Source organism: Aythya ferina, assembly GCF_964211825.1.
Source record: "Aythya ferina genome assembly, chromosome: 22".
In the NCBI taxonomy this organism is placed as follows: Eukaryota; Metazoa; Chordata; class Aves; order Anseriformes; family Anatidae; genus Aythya; species Aythya ferina.
The window spans coordinates 6,084,045-6,107,275 of record NC_140320.1 but is presented as its reverse complement, the minus strand read 5'-3'; the positions used below and the strand labels follow the sequence as shown (position 1 = coordinate 6,107,275).

Sequence of the window (23,231 nt, the reverse complement as noted above, 5' to 3'; positions counted from 1 at the left end):
TTAGTGACTGATGAAATCATGACTCTATGAAATTTTAATCCTTGCGCTGTATAGACACAACTGACATTATCAGAGGACCCCAGGTGTGTTCTTGAAATTAGTTTGTTGAATCTATTGCATATTTGATTACCTTATAAAAATCCTCAGGATCTGGGCCATTCGTTTGAAAGAACACATTTGCCTATAATTTCTGTGTGTCTCCAGTTAATGTTTTAAGTCACCAGCCTGGCTGCTACTGAGGGAGGGGAGCAGGGGGCAGAAAACAATTATATAGGATGCATCAGAGATGGGGGGCTCGGGGTGGGAGGACATCAGCATCTCTGTAATGAGATGAGCGGCTGGGAAACACGCATCTCCCTGATGTGCCAGAGCAGCTGGGCTTTTGATGGATTTATTTCATCCAGCACGAGTGACCCAGAGGAGCTGGCAGGGAGGGGACGCGATTGCTGCTGTGAGCTGATGGGAGGGGGAGCACGTGCACCTCCCAGCAGGAGACAGGGGGTGGGAGGTGGGGTGGGGGCTCGCAGGAGAAGAGGCGGCCGTGCACAACGCGGCAGGAAAATAAAGCTGGGTGTAGCCTGGTGTGAGGTCTTGGGGGACACCACGATGTCCCCTCCCGCCCCGGTGCTGGTGCTTGCAGCTCTCTGGAGAAGTGCAGAACAGGGAGGTGGCTTCTGGGGACATCCCCCCATCCCGGTGCAGAGGGGGGGTAGCCCCCAGTTCTGGCACATTGCCTGCCCTGTGGGTCAGGTAAGTTGACCACACCACCTGCACCGGGCTTGCTAAGGGGAGTGGAAATAAAAAAAAAAAAATCCCCATACCCTAAAATCCCATGTTTATTTAAGTCTCTTCATTGTTCCAGCCATGCTCAGCATCTTGTTGTTTTCTCCATTCTCCTCTTCCTTCCCATTTTCGGGTCCCTGAGGAGTTTTGCCAGCTCCTCCTCCCCAGGTATCTGGACAGTGCTGTCCCGGCCACCATGGCAGTGACCCAGGACAGATCCCAGGAGGTCCCTGACTGGGACCACAGCACCAGTTTAGCTGTGGGGGTCCCAGCAGAGCTGCACCGAGGCAGTGCCCAGCATCGCACCCTCGTGGGCAGCCCAGGACCCAGTCTGCAAGCGTTACACGAGCAGGACAAGCTCTCGTGTATAATTAATTGCTCCAAACATCTGAAGCCATGCCAGAACCATTACCTTCTGCCTCTGAAGTGGGACATCTGGGCAATTAGGAGCTATGGGGCTTTTATGTTAGTAGTACTGGACTCTCCTGGCTGTTTTTCCAAAACCTGAAGTACGTGCAGTCCTCACGTACAAGCTGGGCTTTCAGCCTCTGTCTCCAAATGCCCGGAGCTGCCCAGCCGGCCGGTGGGGAGGACGGATTGTGGGGCAGGGGTGGGAGAGGAGCAGGGGGCTGGGGCTGGATGCCGACAGCAGGAAGGTTGTTTTAGCCCTGGCGGGGTTGTTAGCCCTGACACGATGCTGCCACAGGTAAAATCTCCCCAGCCCTGTGCGCTCCTGCCCGCGGCACACAGGGCAGGAGCACGCGGGTCGGCACCAGCCTGCTGTGAGAGAGGAGCTGCTTGCAGTGGCCCTGCTTAACGTTTTCCCCATGTTCCCATCGCTTGTGGTTAAAAGTAATGAAAGGACAAACCCAACACTTCACAATTTGTGGACTGTGTTAATACTCCAATGGGATACATGCTGCTAAGGAAACCAGATGATGAATATATTTTTAAACTTGGAATCCGTGAACCACTTATTATTTCTGAATTAGGAATCAAAACATATGAATAATCACTCCATTGCTGTAGCAGATGTATTCGGCGTTAAGGTCACTTTGCTTTTTTGTTTAAATTTTGTATTTTTGAAAATAAGTTCCCCTGGTTCTCTCTTTGACACCTCTGACATCCATGTCATGTTTGCTCAACTTACTAGTCAAAACAAGTGTTATGCCAAGCGCAGTGCTGCAGGGTCAATGTAACCCATGAAAGCAAACACTATTCTTTTATTTTTCAATACATCAGTGTCACCAGATGCCCGAAGAATATGGATGATGATTTTGGATTGCCGAATTAGTGCTGGCTATTCTAAGTAGGGCTGCATGAATCAGAATACATTAACCCCTCGGCGTTTGCGCTTCAGCCTGCCAACAAAATGCACCAACGCCTCCACGGTGCTGAGACCCCATTTCCACAGCCCAGGGCTTTTACTGAAGCGATGCAGGCAGGTCGTGGTGCTGGTTGCTCACCCCACAGAGCCTCCCGTCCCGCAGCGGTGCTTGGCACGGAGCTGCTGAGGTCGGTGCAGTTTTGTCGCTTTGTAAAACCCGGGAGGGGGACCAGGGTATTGGATTTTCAAGGTGAATATTATTAAGTGCCAAGCACACCTAACGCTAGCATGGAAAAGTACTGAGAGCTCAAGTGGGGTTGGTCTCCAGTTTCAAAATCCTTTAGCAGTTAGGGGGAGAATAGACGTGGTTGCCTTTTTGTTGTTCTGTTTGCATTGGTGTCAAGTCCTGGCTGTTCGGAGCAGTGCAGTGGGGATGCAGGAAGTATTGCCTGCTTGAGTAGGAGCAGAGCTGCTTCAACCAGTTACTGTAGCTCGTGGCACCTTTGATGAAGGTGGTGTCATTCAGCAGTTGCATCCCAAGCATCCCTCCAGAAGGTTTCAGGGACGAGCAGGACAGAGCTGAGGTCTTCAGCTGGGAGGCAGGGTCTGGGGGCAGTGTTTGTGCCCCTGGGGGCTGGCAGCGATGGGCAGGAGGTGCTGCCTGCTGTTGGCATCCCCCTTCCCAGTCAAGTGAGCAGTAACGAATATTGAACAAAGAGTTTCTGGATCCAGGGCATTTGAATACATTTAAAAAATAAATCAATCTCTGCAGCCCAGTGTGCTCTTGCCAGTTTTCCTCTGGTGAGTGGTCTCAGTTTGTAGGCCTGGAAACATGCTTCTGCCTAGGAGGCAGGCTTAGGGCAGCTGGGTGGAAGGTGTCACCTGCATGTGCTGTCCCTGGGCATATACAGTAGATTGGGATAGTCGCTTCCTTTTTATGGCATTTATGAATGTTTTTGTGTGTGCAAGATCTGGGAAGAAAAAAAAAAAGCATGCTTTTAGAATTTTCTTTGCTTCCTTTTTGTGTAAGGTGAGGCAAAACAAGAGGGATCAGTTTCTCCACTTCTTTAAAAAGAAGGGGAAGTATTGGCATGTTGGTGAAATGATGTCAGCATTCTACTTGAAGCTGCAGTTATAAATTGCTTCATGGCAAATATAAATAATGTACAGGCACAGGGTTTTAGTGACCCGTATTGAGAGCTATCCTCCACCCTTCTTTTCTTTTTTTTAATTCAGAAATAGTAAAATCTTTATTTCCAGCTCCTGCAAGATTTTATTTAGAAATAGCAGTGGTTTGAGGGCAATTTTTTTTTTTAATCTGTCAAACCAAAAGGAAGGTCTCTGCTCCCTTCCCCCTTCCCTTCTGCCCTTAATAGCTCTTCCCGCTATTTTAATCTGCTGTGTTTAGAGCTGAGGGCAGAGCAGCGCCTGTGCAGCGAGCGAGTGTCCCTGGCAGTACGTGGCCGGTGCCATCGGCTCCAGCAGGCGTGAGCTTTGGTGTCACGAGCACCGTAAATAACCACGTCGGGTGGGGGGGGGAAGAAACCCTCCCTGAGATACAGATATCAAACTCTTATCTGAGGTGTGCGCGCTTGCTTTCTCCTTATCACTGGCCGTAAGGAGCTGTGTGATCCTGCCTCCCCGCTCCCTGCTGTGTCCCAGCTCCTGGCGGGGGCCGTGGGTGCCGCACCGTGGGGAGATGCTGGCCCGGGGCTGGGGGGGATGCTTCATGTCCCCGCCACCCCCAGCCCCACCGCCTGACTTCACGTTTGGGCAGGCTGAAGCGAGGCAGTGCTTTCCCCGTGCTGCGATTGTTGCATCCCCAGGCTCCTTCCTTATCTCTGCTCCCAATTCCATTCACTTTTCTATTTGCAGCCAATATACGCTGTGGGTTTCGCAGTCTGCTTTCCACCTGGTGACCTTGGGTTTTCCACGAGATCCCCCCCTGTAAATGAGATGTGGCATTGCCGCATGTATCTTGATAAAATATATCAGTGGATGAATTGATTTTCATATTGATTTACTGGGGCAAGAGGGGCGCGGGTGAAAAGCAGGCATTTGGTACCGACACGCTGCTGGGCAGAACGGGCGGTGGGCAGGGGGCAGCAGCCCAGGGCTGGTTGCTGAGAAGCAAAATGGCAATTTTGGGCCAGGAGGCACATCTGGCATCGCTCTGCGAGCCACTGCGCCTGCTCTTGTAAGCAAATCTGTGCGCTCAGATGGGCGCTCGGTCCCAGGTCCGCACTGACAGGTGATTTGTGTTATTAGGATAAGTGAGCCTACCCCACGGAGATATTGTTTATGCTCCTGGCTCTCGGCGAGCGGTGCGAAGGAATGTGCAGCCGTTCGGAGTGAACCTGTTACGGAACTGGCAACTTCTTTTTTTTTTTTTTTCTGAATTATTTAACCTGATTACGTTTCAAATGCTAAGCCACGCCAATCCTATTTTGTCCACCTTGTGCTTTATGCCTGTGCGTTGTATGCGCTGGGAAGGGAACACAGCAGCCTACGGTTCCATATCTGACAGAACAACGTATTTATAGCCCGATATAAATAAAATCAGAAGGTTCCTATAAAACTCTGTTATTACTGCAGTACAAAGTTAGAAATGCTTGAGGTTTCTGCTACTTGGCTCTCACATACGGCAATGAATATTTTATAGGAAAGGAAATACTTAGTGTCTGAATCTTTTTATAGTGCTGCTACTTATAAGGGTGGTAACCTTCCAGAGCTCACAAGCAATGGCAGCAGCCCCTCCACCTCTCACGGTGCCGACACGTGCAGTGCTCAGCCCCCATGCCCCGAGCTCCACGGGGTCTGGTGATGCTTCTGGGGTGCACTACTTGCTGCTGCTGTGCCCCGGCACCGACACAGGTGGCTCTGCCCAGCACCTGCTCTGAAAAGCCAAAAGGCTCCCTGGAAAATACCCAGGGGTGGTGAAGTTCAGTGCTGCTTCAGGTGCGGTACAAGGATCTCTGACTGTTGCACAGGCAAAGCACAAGGAGATACAAGCAGACATGCTGTGAAATTTGGAAGGATAGTTTTATTTCTGTGCCTTTTTTCTTTTTTTTCTTAGTGTCTCAATGCATATTTTCATCTTGCTTTTAATGTATCAGGACTCTGAGATTTCATGCATGTTATGCTTGCCTTCTGATTTCTCTGTTGTGTTTTAACTGGCTGCCAAAATGCGGTCTAGGGCGGATGGGGGAGTGATCTGCAAACCTCTGCAGGCCTTTGGGTTTGCTCTCCTGATGGCAGCCTGCACTGCAGCAGTGCAGAGCCGTGCGTTCCCACCTGGGCAGCACCTCCTGTGTCAGTGCTGGTGCCTGCCCAGCCTCCCATGCCTCAAATGCTGTGTTTTTGTGCTGTGGGCATGGCCAGAAACTTCATAAAATTGTTTGTCTCATCTCAGTCTTTCCGACTGAAAGTGCCATTCATATGCTCATTACTGAATGTTTTTTTAATGCCAACCTGTAGAGTCCATTTGATTTTTCAGTGGGCTAGGTGCCACATCAGTGGATATGCACACGGGAACATGTGCCTGTTTTGCTTAGCCCTGCAGCCTGGGGCACCTGTAGTGAGAAGCGGGCTTGTGCTACCATCTTCCCATTTTTCCCCATTTTCTGCTTGTTTCTGCCCTCCACTGCTGGGCACGACGGCAGACCTGCTGCTCTGGAGCGCACGCGCGCATCGCTGTGTTTATTGCTGAGAAGTTATTGTCACCGCCTGACCTTTGCAGCGGCCGGGATGAAGGAAACTGATGCAGCTTTTCATTGCAGAGGGATGCTGTCAAGGTTGCTGGAGCAATCAGTCCCCTGACTGAGCCGGCCAGGGGCTTGGCTGGGGAAGACTTCGGGTGCAGGCAGTGCTGGGATGGGTGCTGCATCAGCTTCCCTTCAGCCTGCAATCAGAAAGACCCAAAAAGAGGGGTTTTGCCCCTGTGTTACGCTGTCCTTCCTCATGGAAAGGCTGGGATGAGCATGAGAAAAAGGTCTATGCACAAACGTCCACCAGCCGCTAATCCTTAAATATCAGAGAAGATGCATGGCCACTGGGGTAATGCCTCCTGCTGACAGCGGGCTGGGGTGAGGCTTCCTCGCACAGCCCCGCTCTGCACTCTGCAGCATGGGAAGCGAGTGCTTAACCTTGTTGTGGATGTCAGCTCGCCTTTATTTATTAGCTGGGCTCCAGCAACGTTTCCTGGCACTCGGCAGCGCGTACAGCGAGCCCGCGCCAGGGCTGTGGATGTGACGGCCAATGCAAGGTGCTGCCACGCCACGGGTGCTAATTTCCACGTTGGGGGTGACCCTGAGAGCAGGGGGTGCCGGTCGGAGGCAGCGGCTGTGCATCAGCTGCTGAGGCTGGTGATGCTGGCCCAGAGCTAGGTCTATTTTTTTTTTGTTCTCTGTTTCAGAGTTAACTATTTCAACAGGTATTTAGCAAAACTCTGTTCTGTTAAAGCCTTTCTTTGCCAACGAGGCTTTTTTTTTTTTCTTTCTTTTCTTTTTTTTCCCTGCCTTTCCCTGGTAGCCGTGCGTCCTGCCAAGTCTGTGCACAAGCCTTGAAATGACAAAGTACCCTTTAGTTAATTGCACAACGGATCGCCTAGAGTTAAAAGTTCTGATTTATATGACTATAGCTCTAACTGCTCAATAACACAGGCCTGTAATCTACTTTCATTTCAAACAGAACTGTGATTTATGGGGCAGCATGCCGCTTTAGCTCAGAAATGAGGTGTTCAACATATGCTCTGTTGACATAAATTTGGAATTTATCGCTCTTGTCAAAACTGCCTGTTGGACAAAGGTGCGTATTAAGGCAATAAATGGCTCAGAATAGTTTTCTGTCAAATTTCCTAACCATTGTATTCAGTCTATTTGAGGGAAAAATATATACTTAAAAGTAATCAAATGTCCAAAATCCATGCATCTTGCTTTGAATGGGAAGTGCTGTGGTGGGGAGGAGGTCGTGGTGCGTGGGGAGAGGTTTCCCCAGGTTTGGCTTCTGGGGGAGGGGGGCGTCATTTCTGCTCCTCTTGAGAAGGGGAGGGGGGGTGGGCAGGGAAGAGAAACTCATTAAATGAAAACAGCAAGAGGCCTCTTGCTGCTGGTGGTGTTTTCTATGCCCCTCAGCACCCTGGGGCGCATGGTGGGCAGGAGAGCAGGCGTGTGCTGAGCACCTGGCACGTGGCAGGGCTGGAGAGGGGTGCTGAAATCCCCCCAGCAGATATTTGGGAGCTGCTTAGAGGTGTGGGAGCATCGTCCCCAATGCCAGCCTCTCCCCCAAGATTGCTGCTGTTGTGGCAGGATGGGAACCATGGGGGGACGCAGCACCAGGTGCCCCTGCACCCCGACCATGCCACCGTCCCCGCAGCCCCTCAGAGCGGGCAGAGGCGCTTGCCACCAGCCCTGGCCTTTTCACACAAAGCACCCCGTCGGGAAAACTCATAATTTTTACACTGCGCGGTCTCAACTGGCTGAGCCTGGAATTACTGTCCCTTTGAAGTGCTTTTTGCAGGGCATTTACGGGCCTTTTTAATTGCCTACAGCTTGCGAGAGGCCTGCCTGCGTCCTGGCTTTTGTTTGGCCGTGCTCCCTGGTGCTCGCTCGGGCAGGGGTCTCGCTGCCCCTCAGCACGCGGCTGCACGCCAGGGAAGCCTGGCCCAGCCCCTGCTGCCTCCTGCAAACTCCTTTCTGCTCCCTTGCACCCAGCTGGGGCAGCACACGGAGAGCTCTTGCCAGGTGCCAACGCATCCACGAGCAGCATCGCACGACCTGGAAGCTGCAGCTGGCTTCGTACTTAAGTGTGCATCCAGCAATTTGTCGAACAGTAGTTTAAGAGGAAAATTATCTTTAAAAAAAAAAAGCAAAAAAAAAAAAAGCTTTGAAATATTTCCCTGCTAGGGCAGGTGTTCGGTAACGAGCTCTTCCTCCCAGCCTTCATTTCCCTGCACAGCCCCGTTTCCCCACAGCAGTCTGAGGAATCAGGGTGGGCTCTCCGAGTGCTGCAGCACGAGCTTGCCTTTGGCTGGAGGTGCTGTGTCCTCCAGCCACGTGGGTCTTCTGCCACTGAAAGAAAAAGGAAAAGGCACTTTTCTGATTGTCAACGCTTTAAATCCCATGAGCATCCTCTTGGTTAATATGCTTGGAAATATATGGAGTATAATTTCAGCATCAATAAGAAAGTGTGGTTTTATCTTTTTGTACTTGAATTTGGGAAACATCGCTGAGAAGCGATGTACTTTAACACACTTTTTTTTCCTCCCTTTTTAAAGGCACAACTTTAGTAAAACTGCACAAACACATATTGATCTTTCCCCTCAGATCTTAACAGCCTGAGCAGCTGTAATACCTTGCTTACATCTGCCAGGTTTTGTGCAGTTTTGCAACATCTCCTTAATCCAGTGAACATAAATAGAACATTTCAATCATATTTTGCTACCAGGAACCTAGCAGATAAAGCGCTTTAAGACCTTGTTGAAAGAGACTGTATAAGATTGTGAGCGATAAGATCGTCCTATAAGCAGACGCCAAATGAAAAACTTTTGTTCCTGCTGAAATTTGTTGATAGAGATATTGAAAATAAATTACTCGGTGAGAACTTGAGCGCTTTAAAACAATAAGCAGGTTATGTAACTACTGGAAATACCAACGCCAAAGTTTGATGGCAGATGCAGATTTCTGGGAGCCATGGCACCCGTAAGATTAATAGGCTCTTTTGTTGTCTGTGGCACCCTGCTCTGGTGTTTTTCCCCATTTCTGTCCTTTTGCTGGAGGAGGTAGAGGGGAAGTCTTATCTGTGAGCCCTGTTGGAGGACTGAGGTTGGCATCAGGCACCGTCTCATGGTTATGTGGGTGAGAACAGATCCCTGCCTCGTGGTTTAAAGGTGACCTGCATTCAGCTGACTGATAGGGATTCATAGCAGAGCCGGGGTGGGGCAGTGAGTTTTGTAGGGCGTGCGAGGCAGGGAAGGAAGCTGCCCACCCCCCTGAGGCAGGGAGCACCCACGGGAAGCCTCTTGGCACCTTCACAGGGACAAAGTGATGCCCTGGCGAGATCCTGCTCTCTCTGGGCAGAACGTCGGGCACGTGAGTGGCTCTGCTGTCCTGCCACCCCTTCCTGCTTGTCCCACGTCCCCCCAGCTCGAGGCTCTGCACTGAGTGTGGTGCCTCCAGAGTGCTCCTCCTGCCCAGCTCAGCACACGCTCAGCTCCTCTGATCTCGACGCTCCTTCCAGAAAACAAGAAGGAAATGTTATTTTTGGCCAAAAAGCAAAAAAATTTTTTTTTCCTCTTTTGTGTGCCTTGAAGATAAGCAGTTCTCCCGCAGCGTTCAACAGAAAACATCCCCCTTGCCTCCACAACGGTGTTGCCCCTGCAGATGTTGGGCACGAGCAGAGCTGGTGGCAGAGGGGGACAGCCCAGGGCTGATGGCAGGTCTGGCCCCGTGTGCCCAGGGGACAGGGAGCTGGGGGGATGGATGCAGCCCCCGAGGGCAGCAGGTAGTGGGATTCATCACTGCCAGGTGCAGTTTGTCTTTGCTTGTAGAGAAACATCCAGAAGAGGAGGATCCACAGCAGAAAAGGGCCGTTGCCTCCTCAAAAGAAAATGCTTGAATGCAGTCAGTGTGATTAGATATAATATTTTGTTTTCAGAGATGAGTGGTTTTATTCTCAGGATTGCTTAACCAGAGCAATGCATTTCTTAACACTCACTTTAAAGAAAAAGTTTTACTTGAACTAATTAACCAATTACATTTTAATTCACTGAAAATGCGTTCTAGCCTCCAAGAGGCGAGTGCCGTAATTTTTGGCGAAGATGCTGTGCTCTTCCTGACAAAGTGGTTTAAACCTTGCTTTATGTGCAGAACTCAGCTCAGCCTGAGCTACAGAAGTGTGACAGGCATGTCCATAATTAAAAATGCAAAATTAGAAGATTGTCACTTATTTAGGTGACTTCTTGGCAGTAGAAATCTGTCAGGAGGCTTGTGTTTTATTTATTTTTGCAAGGCAGATAAATCCTTTGGATTCTAAACCGCCTTGGCCTGAATTCGTGCATGACTCTTAATCCTCTGCTATGACACAGTGAATTCAGGACAAGCTTGATTAATAATTATATTATACAGCAAAGTCAAGAGTTTAAATAAACTTGCTCTTTTGCTTTTTGCATCTTCTTTTTCTCCCCGAGTGTTTGCTCAGTGCAGAACTTGACAGGGTTTCTTTCTGCAGGCCAGCATTTCGAATGGTGCAGTTTAACATCATACAGAGCTTATTTACAGGGCAGAACATGGGGCTGACTCTCTGCACCTTACCTGAAGCATTCATCTGTGATGGTAGATGACTTTTTGCAGAGTGCATCACGCTGCTGCATTGTCTTGAAACAAGTCCTGGGCAGGCAGCTTTCTTTCCTGGTGCAGGCACAGAAAGCCCTTTTCAGGTCTCTGTCTGGAGTGTTTAGTCACATGCTTTTCATTAATTTGTGAGCTGAATTAATGAAATTGTCCTAATTTGATATGAAAAAAAAAAATCTTGCTAAGAGTGGCACTTTAAGATATTTAATTTCTTTTGGTCGTCTTAACAGATTAAGCATCTGTAATGTTGACAAATATTTAGATGCAATCATTTTGCATTGAGAAGTGCAAAGGAGTTTCATTCTTTGTGCAAATGAAATGATTGAGTTCTTTGAGCAAGCAAAAAGGAGGGGGAAAAAATCCATCCCAAATCTTTCATAAATGTCTCTGGCCATGAGTGAAACCCTTACAGCTCCGTGCACGAGCATACTCTCAGCACACAGGTAAAGGCAAAGCTGCCTCTTCCTTGGCTGTGCAGAGCGGGTGCTGCTCAGGGCCGATCACCAGAGCAGGGTTGCCTTCAGCAATCAGTGTCTTGGCTTGCACAAGACCATTTCTGTTTTGTCTTTGGCAACAACACAATAAAAATATACTTGTCTTATTGCAAAGTGATGGTAAATGGTGGATTTGATCAGAGGTCGGCATGTAGCTATTTGGTGTGTGACTTCTTAAACACATACAAATGCTTCTCTGTTTACAGAACCTGATTTTGAAACTTTGCACATGCTTCTGCTATCGCAAACTCTTCCCTGCCATCAGTATGAAGAGTTCATGTTAAATGAGGTGTGTCCCTTCGGCAAAAGTCAGTAAACTTGGCTGGAAGCATTAGTTATTTCTTTATTTTTTTCCTTTTTTTTTTTGTTTTAATGCTTCTGTCAGTTGCAGAGCTGGTTGGTTTGTAAAAGCATATATTCAGCAGCAGCTGACATCATCAAATAATCAACTCAAGGGGCTCTGCATGGCGTTTCCCCATGTGCTTGGACCTTGCTGCTGCGTTGAGCACTGGGACGCTGCAGGGAGGCACAGGCAGGTGCCTGGGGAGCGGGGCTGGGATGGGACAGGACAGCCAGGACAGGACGGCTTCTCCTGGCCAGCAGCACTTGCAGGACCACTGCAGGCACTGCATCATGCCAGGATTTCAGCAACGGCCCCAGGAACGTGGTCGTCCTGTTTGTTTGTTTGTTGTAGTCCAACACGGACAGTGCTTCTGTCCAGCTCCGTGCAAACACCGCCTGTTACGTGTTGTTTCGTTTGATGGCGTGCTCCAATTTGCTGCGGGTTGTTTGCTACCCAAAAGGAGAATAAATGTCTTCACAGCAAAGAAAGGAAAGCAGCGCGGGTGCTGGCTCCTGCGGCCAAGCAGCATCCGCTGCCCTCAATTCGCATGCCCGGGGCTGCAAGGGGAGTGATGGGGGAACCCCAAAGTGCCCGAGAGGGGCCGCAGCGGGCACCCATCCTCAGCCCTGCTGTGCTGCATGGGAGTGGTGCCCAGCACCCTTGGGTGCCCGAGAGCGGGTGCAGGAGGGCAGGCTCAGTCCTGGGCAGAACGAAGCCGTCGCTGCTCCAGCATCTCCTCTGCCCGCGGACAGACACACGGGCACGACGCCTGAACCACGTGCGCCTTCGTGTGATCTGGGACATGCGATTCGCCCCGGCCCTTTTCGACACACAGTTGTGCAATTCAGCCTAGGCGGGTTTTATTTTATACGCTGCGGTGCCAGGAAATGGTGAGAGGCATGTTTCCTGCTCACTAGCTGATGATTAATTTTACACTTGTGATTTGTGTCAGGCTGAATTTGGATAGAAGTTGGGATTTAATTAAAAATGCATACAAACAACCTCTAGGAATGTTTTTGGAGCAAAGCTACAATTTTGTAAAGGGCTTGATGCATAGTAAGAAGTTCACTGAAAAATGTTTAGTGTCAACACCAAGAATGACTAACGAATACAAGGGGCTGATTCCTCATCAGTGTGTATCCCATGGCCATGCAGAGCTCATAGACATCTTCTGCAGCAATGTTTTTTTATGCTGGAGAGGGGAAAAAACAACAACAAAAGGCTTGCCTGGGCTTTCAGCTCCCTGTTGTTTTTTTTCTTTGAATGACCAAGCTGGAGGCTGAATTAGTTGAGTGAACAGAAACGGAGAAATGCAACTTCACCTGCGGCAGCCCCTGCCACGTCAGAGGCTGGGTTAGCACCTTTGAGCAGACTCCAGTTCTTGGTACTGAGCTATGTCTGGTTTCATGGTTTGGGCTTTTTTTTTAAGCATGTTAGCAGTAAACTTGCCCTTCTTGAATATATTTGAGTAGTTCATTTTAATTTCTCTCAGGAGATTAAATTAATACAGCATACGCTATCATAATTTCAGATTTATTGAATTTATTAAAAGAATCCACCTGTAATAATGATGAGAAATATTAAAGAGGAGAAGCTCACCTAATCAATCCTGGAAACTCAAACAGGAGCTCCCATCAGGACCTTTCCTAAAGCACTTTGTAAATTAGAACTGATTTCTGCCGGGCTCCTGCCCGCAGCACCCTGCGTGCCCACCCACATGCAGAGTGGCTCAGGCCTGGAGATGGAGGCTTAGGGGGCTCCACTCCCATCCTGGAGGCCAGAACCCAGTGGTGATGCTGTGGGGACCCCAGTGGGACGCCCCCAGTGGGATGCCTCCAGCATGCTGGCCTCCTTACAGCCCCCCCGTCACGCCGGGCACGCGCTCCTGTGGTCTGTGTTCCCAGCAAGCTAACGAGAAAATTCACAGATAACGTGTGGATTTCATGAAATATTCAGCAGGTTCTTGGTGTTAACATTTGGAGTAAATCCCCCCCTCGTGCCCTCCCCTGTCCCCGCACACACGAGGACTAACCCGTCTGTTTTCCCCTAGGAAGCTGCACAGCGGTATGAAGACGTACGGATGCGAGTTGTGCGGGAAGCGGTTCCTGGACAGCTTGCGGCTGCGAATGCACTTACTGGCTCACTCAGGTGGGTTGGATTTGGGGTGCTGGGGGCGGGGGGAGGCACAGAGAGTGCCCACCTGTGCCTACCAAAATATGCTCTAGCCACCTGGCTTGCGCATCTTGTCTGGAGGAGGCTTCATCCTCTTCAGAGCAGCAAATTGCAAACTTCCAGTCCGGTGCCCATAACTTGAGGTGTATTATTTTTTTTAAACTTTGTTTTTAAAGTTTGTTTTCAGTTCTTTAATTGGGGAAATATTTTCCAGGCTAGGCAGCTTGGAATAACAAACTTCACGTACCGCTTGTTGCTCTGCGCCGCTGCCAGAGGTCCCACGCCGCGGGCAGTGCCTGCACCTCAGCTCCTTGCTTGCAGGCGCCCAGCACGGTTTCATTAGCAAAACCATTGCAGAATTAGGTATTCTTTGTCTAATGAATCTAACTATCGGGTTCAAATTATGCGGGCCCTTTAATTAAATAGATATAGGAAGGTTGGAAGGCTGCGCTAGTGAGGAGGCTTGTGTTCTGCAAGTCAATGTAGCCTAACGTTCCTCTTGGTCATGCAGCCCCATGTACAGCTAGGTTTTTTTTTTAATTAACGAGAAAAAAAACACCACAGGCAGCCACTGGACCTGTTTGCTGAAAAGTGGGGAGATTCTGCTCCCCTGCTGAAGGGGCAATCACCGAGGGCAGCCGGTCCTGCTATGAAGCCATGCGGGCAGGGTGGCTCCCCAGGGATGCTGCTCCCTGCAGCCCGTGCGTGGCAGCGTGGGTGCTCAGCTCATCGCCTCCTGGGGAAGCACGCTGCCCACCCTCTGGGGCTTCCTCGCTGCTTTTTGGGGGCCAGACCCACAGGGTGTGGGCTCCAGCCAGTGACCGGGGTGCCGGTGGGTCCGGAGCCTCGTGGTGCCGGGCGCGGAGCGGGCGTCCCCCTCCTCCCCGCAGCTCTGGCGTGCGCGGCTTGTGTTTGTTACTGTCGCTTTGGCTCGCAGCCCGTCCCTGGCCAGCCGCCAGCCTTGTGGGTACAGTATGTACAGTGCACGCCGAGCCAAGTTTGTCATCGCGCAGGATTAATTTTTTCTCTAATCTGGCAAGGGCGGGGGGGGGGGGGCAGGGTGAGCTCTCCCTGCACTCGAAAACAGCCCCGGCGGATTCCAGCGCTGTTATTTATTAAAGCATGAGACCTTTGCACCTCTCCCCTCGCCTCCCCCCGGCCGGGATGAAGCGAGGCTGTGCAGGGTCGGCAGCGCCAAGGCTTGTTTTCAGCGCCCGGCATGCCGACGCCGCGATCTCAAGTCCGTTTGCCTCGTGCGCAATCTGATGATTTAATTAGGAGATTGCCGTGACCACGGGCGCACCGGGATGGGTTGCGGCCCCCTCACCCCCTGTTCCCCTCTCCAAAGGCCTTAAATGCCGGAGGTAGTAAACGTTGAATGTAATTGCAGTTTGCATTTAAAACTTAACTAACCAAGTGTTTATGAGTGATACCTGATGATAAAAGGTGTGTTTAAGCTAATGAACCAAGTAGGGAGCAGGTCCCCATCACCCCCCTGAGGCAGGGCAGTGGGTGCACAGGTCCTGCCCGTGCGTCCTGCTGCATGGGGTGGCTGCCTTCAGCAGTGGTGCTGCTGGCTTTCAAACCTCAGCTGCCAGAGCTGGATGGCTGCTCGGTCATCCCAGTCATCCCAGATCTCTGATTTTGGCTTTCTGAACAAGCTCTTCCTCGAGTGGGACTGGAGAAGCGATGACCTTCTTCTCAAGCTCCAATGCTCCAGCACAAGAAGGCAAAACTGAAAGAACCCAAACAGGGACTTGCAAGTTTTATCCTCGTGACTATTGACCACTTCAATTCTTCCAAAATACAACCTGCCAAAAAAATGGTGAAATGGGAAATAAGTGAATATTATACAGGTGGAGCTAGTAATTATAATCCTTATAAATGTCCAAGCCAGCCCAATGGGGGTTTTGTGGTGCTTGATGTAGTGCTGAGGTTATTCAGCAGTGTTATCTCTACAGCTTTCAGGTGCATGATAAATATTCCACCAAATGTTTACATTTCAGTGTAGGCTTACCCTTAATGAAGTGCAAAGTATTGGTGTATGTGTGGTGCAGCTACATTAACACTGCCCACTCCTAGCTGAGATGTGCCTGCAAAAACTTTAAAGATTACATTAGAAGAATGACAGAGCGCTTCCTTTCCTAGAAAAATTCATTGTCAGGGAAAGTGAGATGAGAAAATCCCAGCTTGGGGGGATTTACTCCTTTCCTCCTGCTTGCTTTGCCTATGCTTATGGTCAGGAATCTGTGCCTTGGAGATGGATGCCATGGGCTTTCCCTTCTCCAGACTGTAAATGGGGACAAATCTGGGCAAGGCCATGCGTGCTGGAGAGGTGCAGTGCGTGGGCAGCAGCGTGTGCCCTTCTGCAGCAAGCTGAGGTGCCGCCGACGCTGCCCTGGAGCCGCCTGCCCAGCTCACACGCAGCTTTCGAAACGCTCAGGCATTGTGCAAGCTTTGGCAGCCTGGCGTGGGGGACAACCTGGAGCCTCGCCGCCAAGGAGCAGAAGCACTGGGCACAGCAGTGGCTGGGTGGGCTGGCGAAGGGACGGTGCCTTCGCGAAATGCCCGCCTCGGGCAGCGTGCCCCTGCCCTTGTGCCTCGTTGCCTTGGCTGGGCTGCAGCTGGTGGCACGGCCAAGGTTTCTGAGAGCTGTGAGGCCATGGAGGAGCAGCCCTGGGGTTGATGCAGCGCTGCAAACCTCGGTGCGAGGTGCTGGGAGCAGCGTGTGGTCCCATCCCCACCGAGGAGCAAGATGCTGGGTGCTCAGGGAGTGGTGGTGCGGGGCGAGGAAGCAGCGGGGCACCTGGCTGGGAGCAAGGTGCGTGCTTTCGGAGGATGGGCTTCATCCTGCCATGTCTGGTGCTGCTGCTGGTTCCCCCGCTGCCTATCCCTGTAGCGAACATAAACTTCCCTTCCCCTTCGCGTTTGGTGGTTACCTCCCGACGAAGCACCGAGCGCCGGAGGATGTTTTATCAGAGATGGAGGAGAGAGTTCACCGCGGTGCCTCGCTCCTCCCTCCCCACGGCCGCGGGCATTGTTCACGGCGTTGGATGTAAGAGGGAGCAGAAAGGGAAGCGCTGAGCCTCTTTGGGGATTTTTCCCGCCCCCCCCCTGGCTGCCGTCCCGCGCTTGGTCCCCGAGTGATGTCAGCGGCCTGCCGGCAGGTCTGGATGTTCTGCCAGCATTCCTGCGTTTATGATCATCCGCAGATGTGCATCCAAGAACACACTGTACCCACAGCAGAAATTAATGCAGGCTTGACTGCCGGCCAACCCGCACACACAGGAGAGAGGAAGAAAGAAAACAAAAACTGTTTAATGCTGTTTATAAATTATACACTGGCTGATGAAAAATACATTCCCCCCCCCCCTCTCCCCCCAATCCTTTCTGCCTCAAGAGTCTAAGCTGAGACCAGAAGAATATGGTTTGCTTTTTAGCTCCTGTTTTGGCTCACTTCCTAGACCCGGCTGCTGATTCAGAGCCAGCTTATTTTTCCCCCCTTACCTGATAAAATATATTTATTTTTCACCCGTCACTGCTTCTCCGCTCTCCCCACTTTTGGCTGCTCTTTGTTATTTAAGGTGTTCTGCTAAGCATTATGCGGAGAGCGATGCCAGGACCCATTACACCATAGTGCTCTCTGTAGCAAATAAATCTTACGCACATCTGTCTACATTAATACCGCTAAATATATGTGATCATCGCAGTGCAGCCCGTTTGCTTCCAGGTTTCTCGGCGTGCATGCTAGATGGGAAAGTTAGGAAAGTTCACTGTAGGTCATGGGGATGAAGCCCCCCCGGCCCCTCTCCGCGGGGAGGACGGGCTGAGACCTCTCTCCACAGGCTGGGGGCGAGCTGGCGAGCAGCCCCCTGCCCCGAGACTGCGCCTGCCCATCCCTCCCTGCGCCGCGCACGATCCATTTACATGGCTTTTGTGTTTTTTAATACTGCTAATGTTTATCATTTGCCCAACAGGCTTGACAGATTTTGTTTCCTGTAGAGCATCGCGGCTTTAAAGCCCCCTTGTTGCTAAGTAGCAGCCTCCCTGTACTGTAATGGGCTGATTTCGTATTCCGTTCAGCACTGTATCTTATTTTTGTATGCAAGACAAAGTGTTTTGATGGAGGACGATTGCAGAAGTGTCTGGAGGCTGTTTGGAGTTTTATGGGCTGTATAGTACACTGTGTGCTTTCTGAACAGAACACAGGCTGTTGAATTTTGGATTGGATTTGTCATTTTTTCCCCTCTGAGTGGAGGCTGTCAGATAGAACATTACTTTAAGGGTGGAGGAAAAGTGGAAATTATGTAATAACCTTTCTTTATTGTTGCTCAGCTGAAATTATTATTATTTTTTTAAACCTGAAAATATCCCTTTCTCCCCCTTCCTTCTCCCCTTGTCCCCGAGCAGCGTTTGGATTTGCGGAGCTGGCTGATGAAGTTTGGGTGATGACGTTGGTGGCAACTCTCCCCACCTCTCGTGCAGCCCTTCCTCCACAGCCCAGCTCCCCCTCTGCTTTTGGGAGGCATGCGAAGGGGATGCTGCCAGGAAACCTTCCCGTTGGGGCTGGCTGCTGGTGGCATTGGGCAGTGCCAGGGGCAGCAGGGTGCGGGTGGCCATGGGCGTCCTTCACCCACCACGGGCAGCTGGCTCGGTCGGTGATGTGGCGCAGAAGCACTCGGGCAAAGTCCCTGGTGGAGGACAGCCTTCACCCCGTCCTGCCCAACGTGGACGTGGTGCAACTGCTGCCACCTCTCCTCCAGCCCCCGGAGCCAAAGGCTTGGGTGCCAAAATGAGAAACCCCAGAGTTCAGCTTTGGTTCATCCCTTCGCTGCCACGCTGGGGTTGCCACACCATCCCTTTCACCCCTGCGCTTTGGGAAGGAGAGCACTGCCCTGCAGCTCGGAGGCATCTGCAAAGGAAGAGCTGTGGTGGCTGAGCATCCTTCCAGAGCACCCCTGGGTGCGCTTGGGCACCTTTTGTTGCTCTTTGCTGGCTAGTTGGAAAAAAAACATGGAAAATACTCGGGTTTTATCCTGGGGATAAACCTTCCCGGTGCGCTGCTGCCTACTATTTCCCCATTAGGTCAGCAGCGTGACCTAAGTGGTGCTGCCAGCAGCCTCCCCAGGGGGGAAGCCAGCCCCAGTGTGGGGAGGGGATGGGCGGCAGCGTCACCCCCATGGGCTGCCCCCACACCCCAGTAGCACAGAGCATCACCGGGAGACGCAGCGCTGAGAGGAGCTTGTCCTCCGGTGCTGGGGCTGCCATCCGTGCATCCAGGCTCAGTTTAGAAGACTGTCTTTACCTTTTAAAACCTGCACCTTTTCCTTTTTTTTTTTTTTTTTTTCATATTCAATTATTGCATTTTTATGGCACTTTAAAAAAAAAAAAAAGAAAAGAAAAAAAGGAATGAAAAGAAAACCCTTTCGCATCTCTCTAAATCCAAGCTTGGTTTGCAGCTTGATCTTTTTTGGCCCTTCTTGGATGCCTTTTATTTTTTTAGTGGAAAGTACTAGAGATTTTCATAACTGTCTCTTCCACTTGAGTGAAATAGGGGAGAAGGGAAATAATAATAATAATAATAAAAAAGCAGCTTTATGTGGGCAAAAGAAGAAAACAAGAGAATGGGGTAGAGAACAGGCTAAATTTAAAATTGTAATTGGCTGACTTCCACAGGCTTGCGGGTGTTTTAATGACTCATAATAACTTCATTTAAAACCAGCTGAGCAGAAAATAGATTGGAGAGGAGCCTCAGGCCATTATGGATTTGTTTTTTTTTGACAAGCTCTGTTTTCGGCAGCCAGGAAGGCACTCACAGAGGGCTCGGCTGTTTTCTCTCTCTTAGAGTTGGTGGTCTGCCCAAGAGAGATTGTATAGAAACCAGGGCTTGGATTTTTTATTTATTTTTTTTTTTACTGATTAAAAATAGATGCCTTGAGGTATTATTTTAGCATCACTGTGGTTTTTTTTCTTTGCACTTTTGATGTGGTAAATGGAACATAAATAAAATTGTTTTTGAAATTACTGAATTAATTAGGTAGTAAAGCGACGACAGTGCATAAATTTACTTGGCACTTTTTTTAATCCATATTTTTCCCTCTCTCCACCTTCTTGCCAATTACAGCATTTTAATAATATATAATCCCAAATTTTTATTAATCCCTTTTGCTTGGGGGGAGGGGACCAGAATAAATTCTGTATCGTACTGGCGGGGTTGTCACTTCAGACCACACGTTATAGATGTTACAGCTGGGAAGGGTCTAAGGGTTCGTGTCAGTGTGCCAGTCCTGTCTGACGACCCTCCTGGAGATGCAGTGCAGGCAAATATTTCTTTTCCCGTTTTCTACCTCAAAACAGTAGTGATGTGGTTGCTTGGGTTGAGCCGCTTTGTGCCCATCCTTTGGCCGCACCATGCTTTTTGGGTGAGTGCGTTGTGCTGCTGGGCAGAACTGTGGGGCTGTGGGCAATGCTGCGTCTTGTCATGCCCACCCAGTCCCCATGGGGCAGCAGGCGCTGTCCTGCAAGGGCTCCGTGCCCGTCACCTCTCCCCGGAGAGGCTGGGGCATCCGCAGGGCACAGCTCCAGCTCATTCCCCTTGGGAGGGTATTCATGCCTCCTCCTCTTTTTCCCCTTCCTTCTGTTTTTGGGAAGTGTGTGGGTTGCCATTTGTATTTTTGAAGTCGTTCTCCCCATTGCCTCAGCCTCCTTTCGTCTTTCTCTTGGCCACCAGCCCCATAAAAGTTTATCACAGTCAGGGACGGTTAAATGGGCACAGGAAAACAGTGGTTTAGTAAATTGTAAAATTAGTTTGGAAGGTTAATGAGGCATGGCTTGTCTGCTGTCGGAGAAGAGGCAGGTTTGTGTAGGTAGCGGAGTACCTAGCAAGGGCTCGGAGGTGGAGGGATTGTGCCCAAAAGTGGGGTGGGAACGGGGCACCCCCGGCCCCTCACACAACCCTCTCCGCAGCATGAGGCAGCCGGTGGGAGGACGGGGTGAGGGCCGGCTGCGGCGGGGACACCGGTCTGTCCCTGTCTGTTTGTTTTTCCCTGACTCTGGAAACGTCACCGCTGCACTTGTTGTAACGCAACACCTCAATTACGGTACAGGAGGGGGAAATCAAAGCTTCGGAGCGGCCCAGCAGCTTCAGACCTGCTGCCCGGGCCACAATTACGGTCTTGGGAACACCAAAGGCAAGCGGACGAGTGTCATTTTTAACCAGTTAGAACATTTTACTACTTCCTAACATCACAGGCGTTAAAACTGGAGAGCCTACTTCTTGTCCTCAATAAAGTAATTAAACTGAATGGGCGTTGGGAAGTATTATGAGGGTTGATAGTGACTAAAAATAGAACAGCTCTGTTTTCAGGTCCACCGAGCCTTTTCCTGACAGCTTAGAGCCATCCTGGGGCATTGCCTCACCAGGACGAGCCTTTGAGGCACAAGAGATGCAGCCCAGCACCAAGGCTTGCAGTTTGCTGTATTCCACAGGAAAAGTTGAGCCAGACAGCTGGCAGTTGATCAATTGTCTCCACGTTTCGCAGGGTAAATGCCCAGGGGAGTCTGAAAGAAGCTATTCTTTCTTTTAAATGGATTAAAAATAGCGAGGGCTGGGGTCGGCGGCTTCTGTGTGCCCTTGGCACAGCAGGTGGGGTGCCAACAGGCTCAGCACGGCCAGGGCATGCTGCCTGGTTCTGGTGCTAGGGTAGACGTGCAGCCTGGGGCTTTTGGGGGAAAAAGCTGCAGAAAAAGGGGTCGAAGAGCAGTGCTGCATACATGGCATCTGTGGCTGGCCGGTGGGTGATGGATGTGGGGCAAAGCCCAGAGCTGGGGGAACAGCCCCAACCTGGGCTTGTGAGCCCTGGGTGCCGCATCCACCCTGGTGGGGAGAGGGGGCTGGCAAGGAGCTCTCGAGGTTGCCGTTTCAGGGATCTAATTTCCGAGAAGCTGAGCACATCATTCATGCTGTGTCATTAAAGTAAGCATCATTCATCCCCATGTCACGGCACGAGCAGGCTTAGCCCCACGGGGAGGAAAAACCTGTCCAGCCAGGACAAGAAGGGCCGAAAAAGCTCCAAAAGCGCCTGTTGGCCACTTCCCTGCTCCGTGCCGAGCTGTGCGGTGGTGAGTGAGCTGCTCCTCGCGTGTTTACGCCAGCCTTTTGCTGCAAAGACCTTTATTAGGCAGGAGCTATAAATTTGCTCGTACAGATATAAATGTACGGCGGAGACTTGTGTGCCAATTACAAGGCATGCTCCGAAACACAGCTGATACTTGGCAGCACGTTAAGTCCCATCCCGTTGGGAAGATCATCTGAAGATATCTATGTACTGTAGGCAATACAAGCCACTTGCTAAAAATACTCTCCCCAAACTTCTGTTTACATTTTAATAGACTAATAGTTTCTATGGGTGTTATTAAAAAGAGGGGGGGAGGAGAGGGAGAAAAAAAGCCAACAACAACAACAAAAAAAAAGCCCTGACACAGCCTCTTGATGTACTGCTTTCAAATATGTCATGCTCCCTCTAACAAACATCTAACTGTTTTTTCTAAGCCCTGTTATAATAAGCTCAGATGTTGGATGACATTTTTCCTGGTGACTCACATAGTAAAATTAACCTTGAACTATTTACATATTCAATCGCCGTACTCTCTCCTCCTCCTCTCCTCTGAGCGTGTGTACATTACAGGAATTCTGGCTCAGGATCAGTTTTTGTTTTGTTGATTAAAAAAAATTCCCTGCCTGGAGTACACATCTACTTGAGTGAAAGAACACACAGTCCTGGCCTTTGGAAATTGGCAGGCAGCGTGCTGTTCCCTGACTGATAAGAGGTACTGTAAATAAAACTGTACAGCATAGCCTGTTGTAAAATGCCCCGTGTCTGTACTTATTGTTCTGACAGCTTATGCTTTTTTTGGGTATGCTGTTTTGGTACACTCTGTACTTCCTTATGTAACCAAGCATGCATATCTCATCAGAACATTCACCCTGTTTATTTTAAAATCTCAAGGAATTTTTCTGTCCCCCTGCCCTCCCCACCCCCCGGTCAGCTGCTGGCAAGCGCCTCGTGGTTCATTGCTTCGCATCTCTCAGGGCTGTTTCTGCTCTCCGGGCACCTCCCCAGCTCGCCCCCACCTGCACGAGCACCCAGCCCAGGACCCCCCTGCCCAGCTTTGCCTCTGCATGGGGCCGGTGTCCCCGCACTAACAGCATCACGTTGGAGCCAGGGACCGCTCTGGGCTGTCCCCACGGTGGCTCTGCTGCAGCAGGAGCAGTGCCCACGATGTCCTGGCCCTGCATGGGGAGGGTAGGGCAAAGCCAAAACCCCGCTCGGCACAGCCCCGGCCCCGGTGCCCTGCGGGGTGCGTCGCAGCAGGATCGGTGCCGGTGCACCTGCGGCTGGTTCAGCTGCTCGACATGGGGAAAACTTGTTGCTGCATCAGGTTGATGTAACCTTATGGATTATGCTTCACAGCAGTGGGTCTCAGAGAGCTTAAAGTGGCGATGGAGAGTCATTGCCTTGGCAACTGCCTGCTGTACATCATCTGCGCCGGGAAGCTGCCGGGGAGGGGTGGGCGGCCACAGCCCTATTGATCAGGGTCCCGTGGGTGTCCGGGCAGGCTGCCCCGCATGCAGAGCCCGTGGTCCCATACGACTGTGCCTCTCCTGCTGCTGGGGCAGGCTCTGCCCAGCTTCCCCTTCTTGCTGCGTGCACATAGCCCTGCAGGGTGCTTGGCTGCCCCATCGGCCAGGCTGCAGGTATCTG

At 50.8% G+C, this 23,231-nt stretch overlaps 1 protein-coding gene and 1 long non-coding RNA gene across 7 annotated transcripts in view; one reads left to right on the top strand and one right to left on the bottom strand.

Moving 5' to 3' along the window:
* Positions 1 to 23,231, top strand: part of ZBTB16 (zinc finger and BTB domain containing 16) — a 93,370-nt gene that overhangs the window by 34,587 nt on the left and 35,552 nt on the right. For all 6 annotated transcript variants that reach the window (XM_084495880.1, XM_084495878.1, XM_084495879.1 and 3 more), the window contains exon 3: positions 13,346 to 13,443. In XM_084495880.1, coding sequence (XP_084352006.1) covers positions 13,346 to 13,443 — 98 coding nt within the window. The remainder of the gene's footprint in view (positions 1 to 13,345; positions 13,444 to 23,231) is intronic.
* On the bottom strand, positions 14,579 to 17,632 carry LOC311422635. The gene is made up of 2 exons (XR_014685445.1): positions 16,407 to 17,632; positions 14,579 to 15,278 (listed from the first exon to the last, which is right to left on the bottom strand). It is a non-coding gene; the product is annotated as an uncharacterized lncRNA (long non-coding RNA).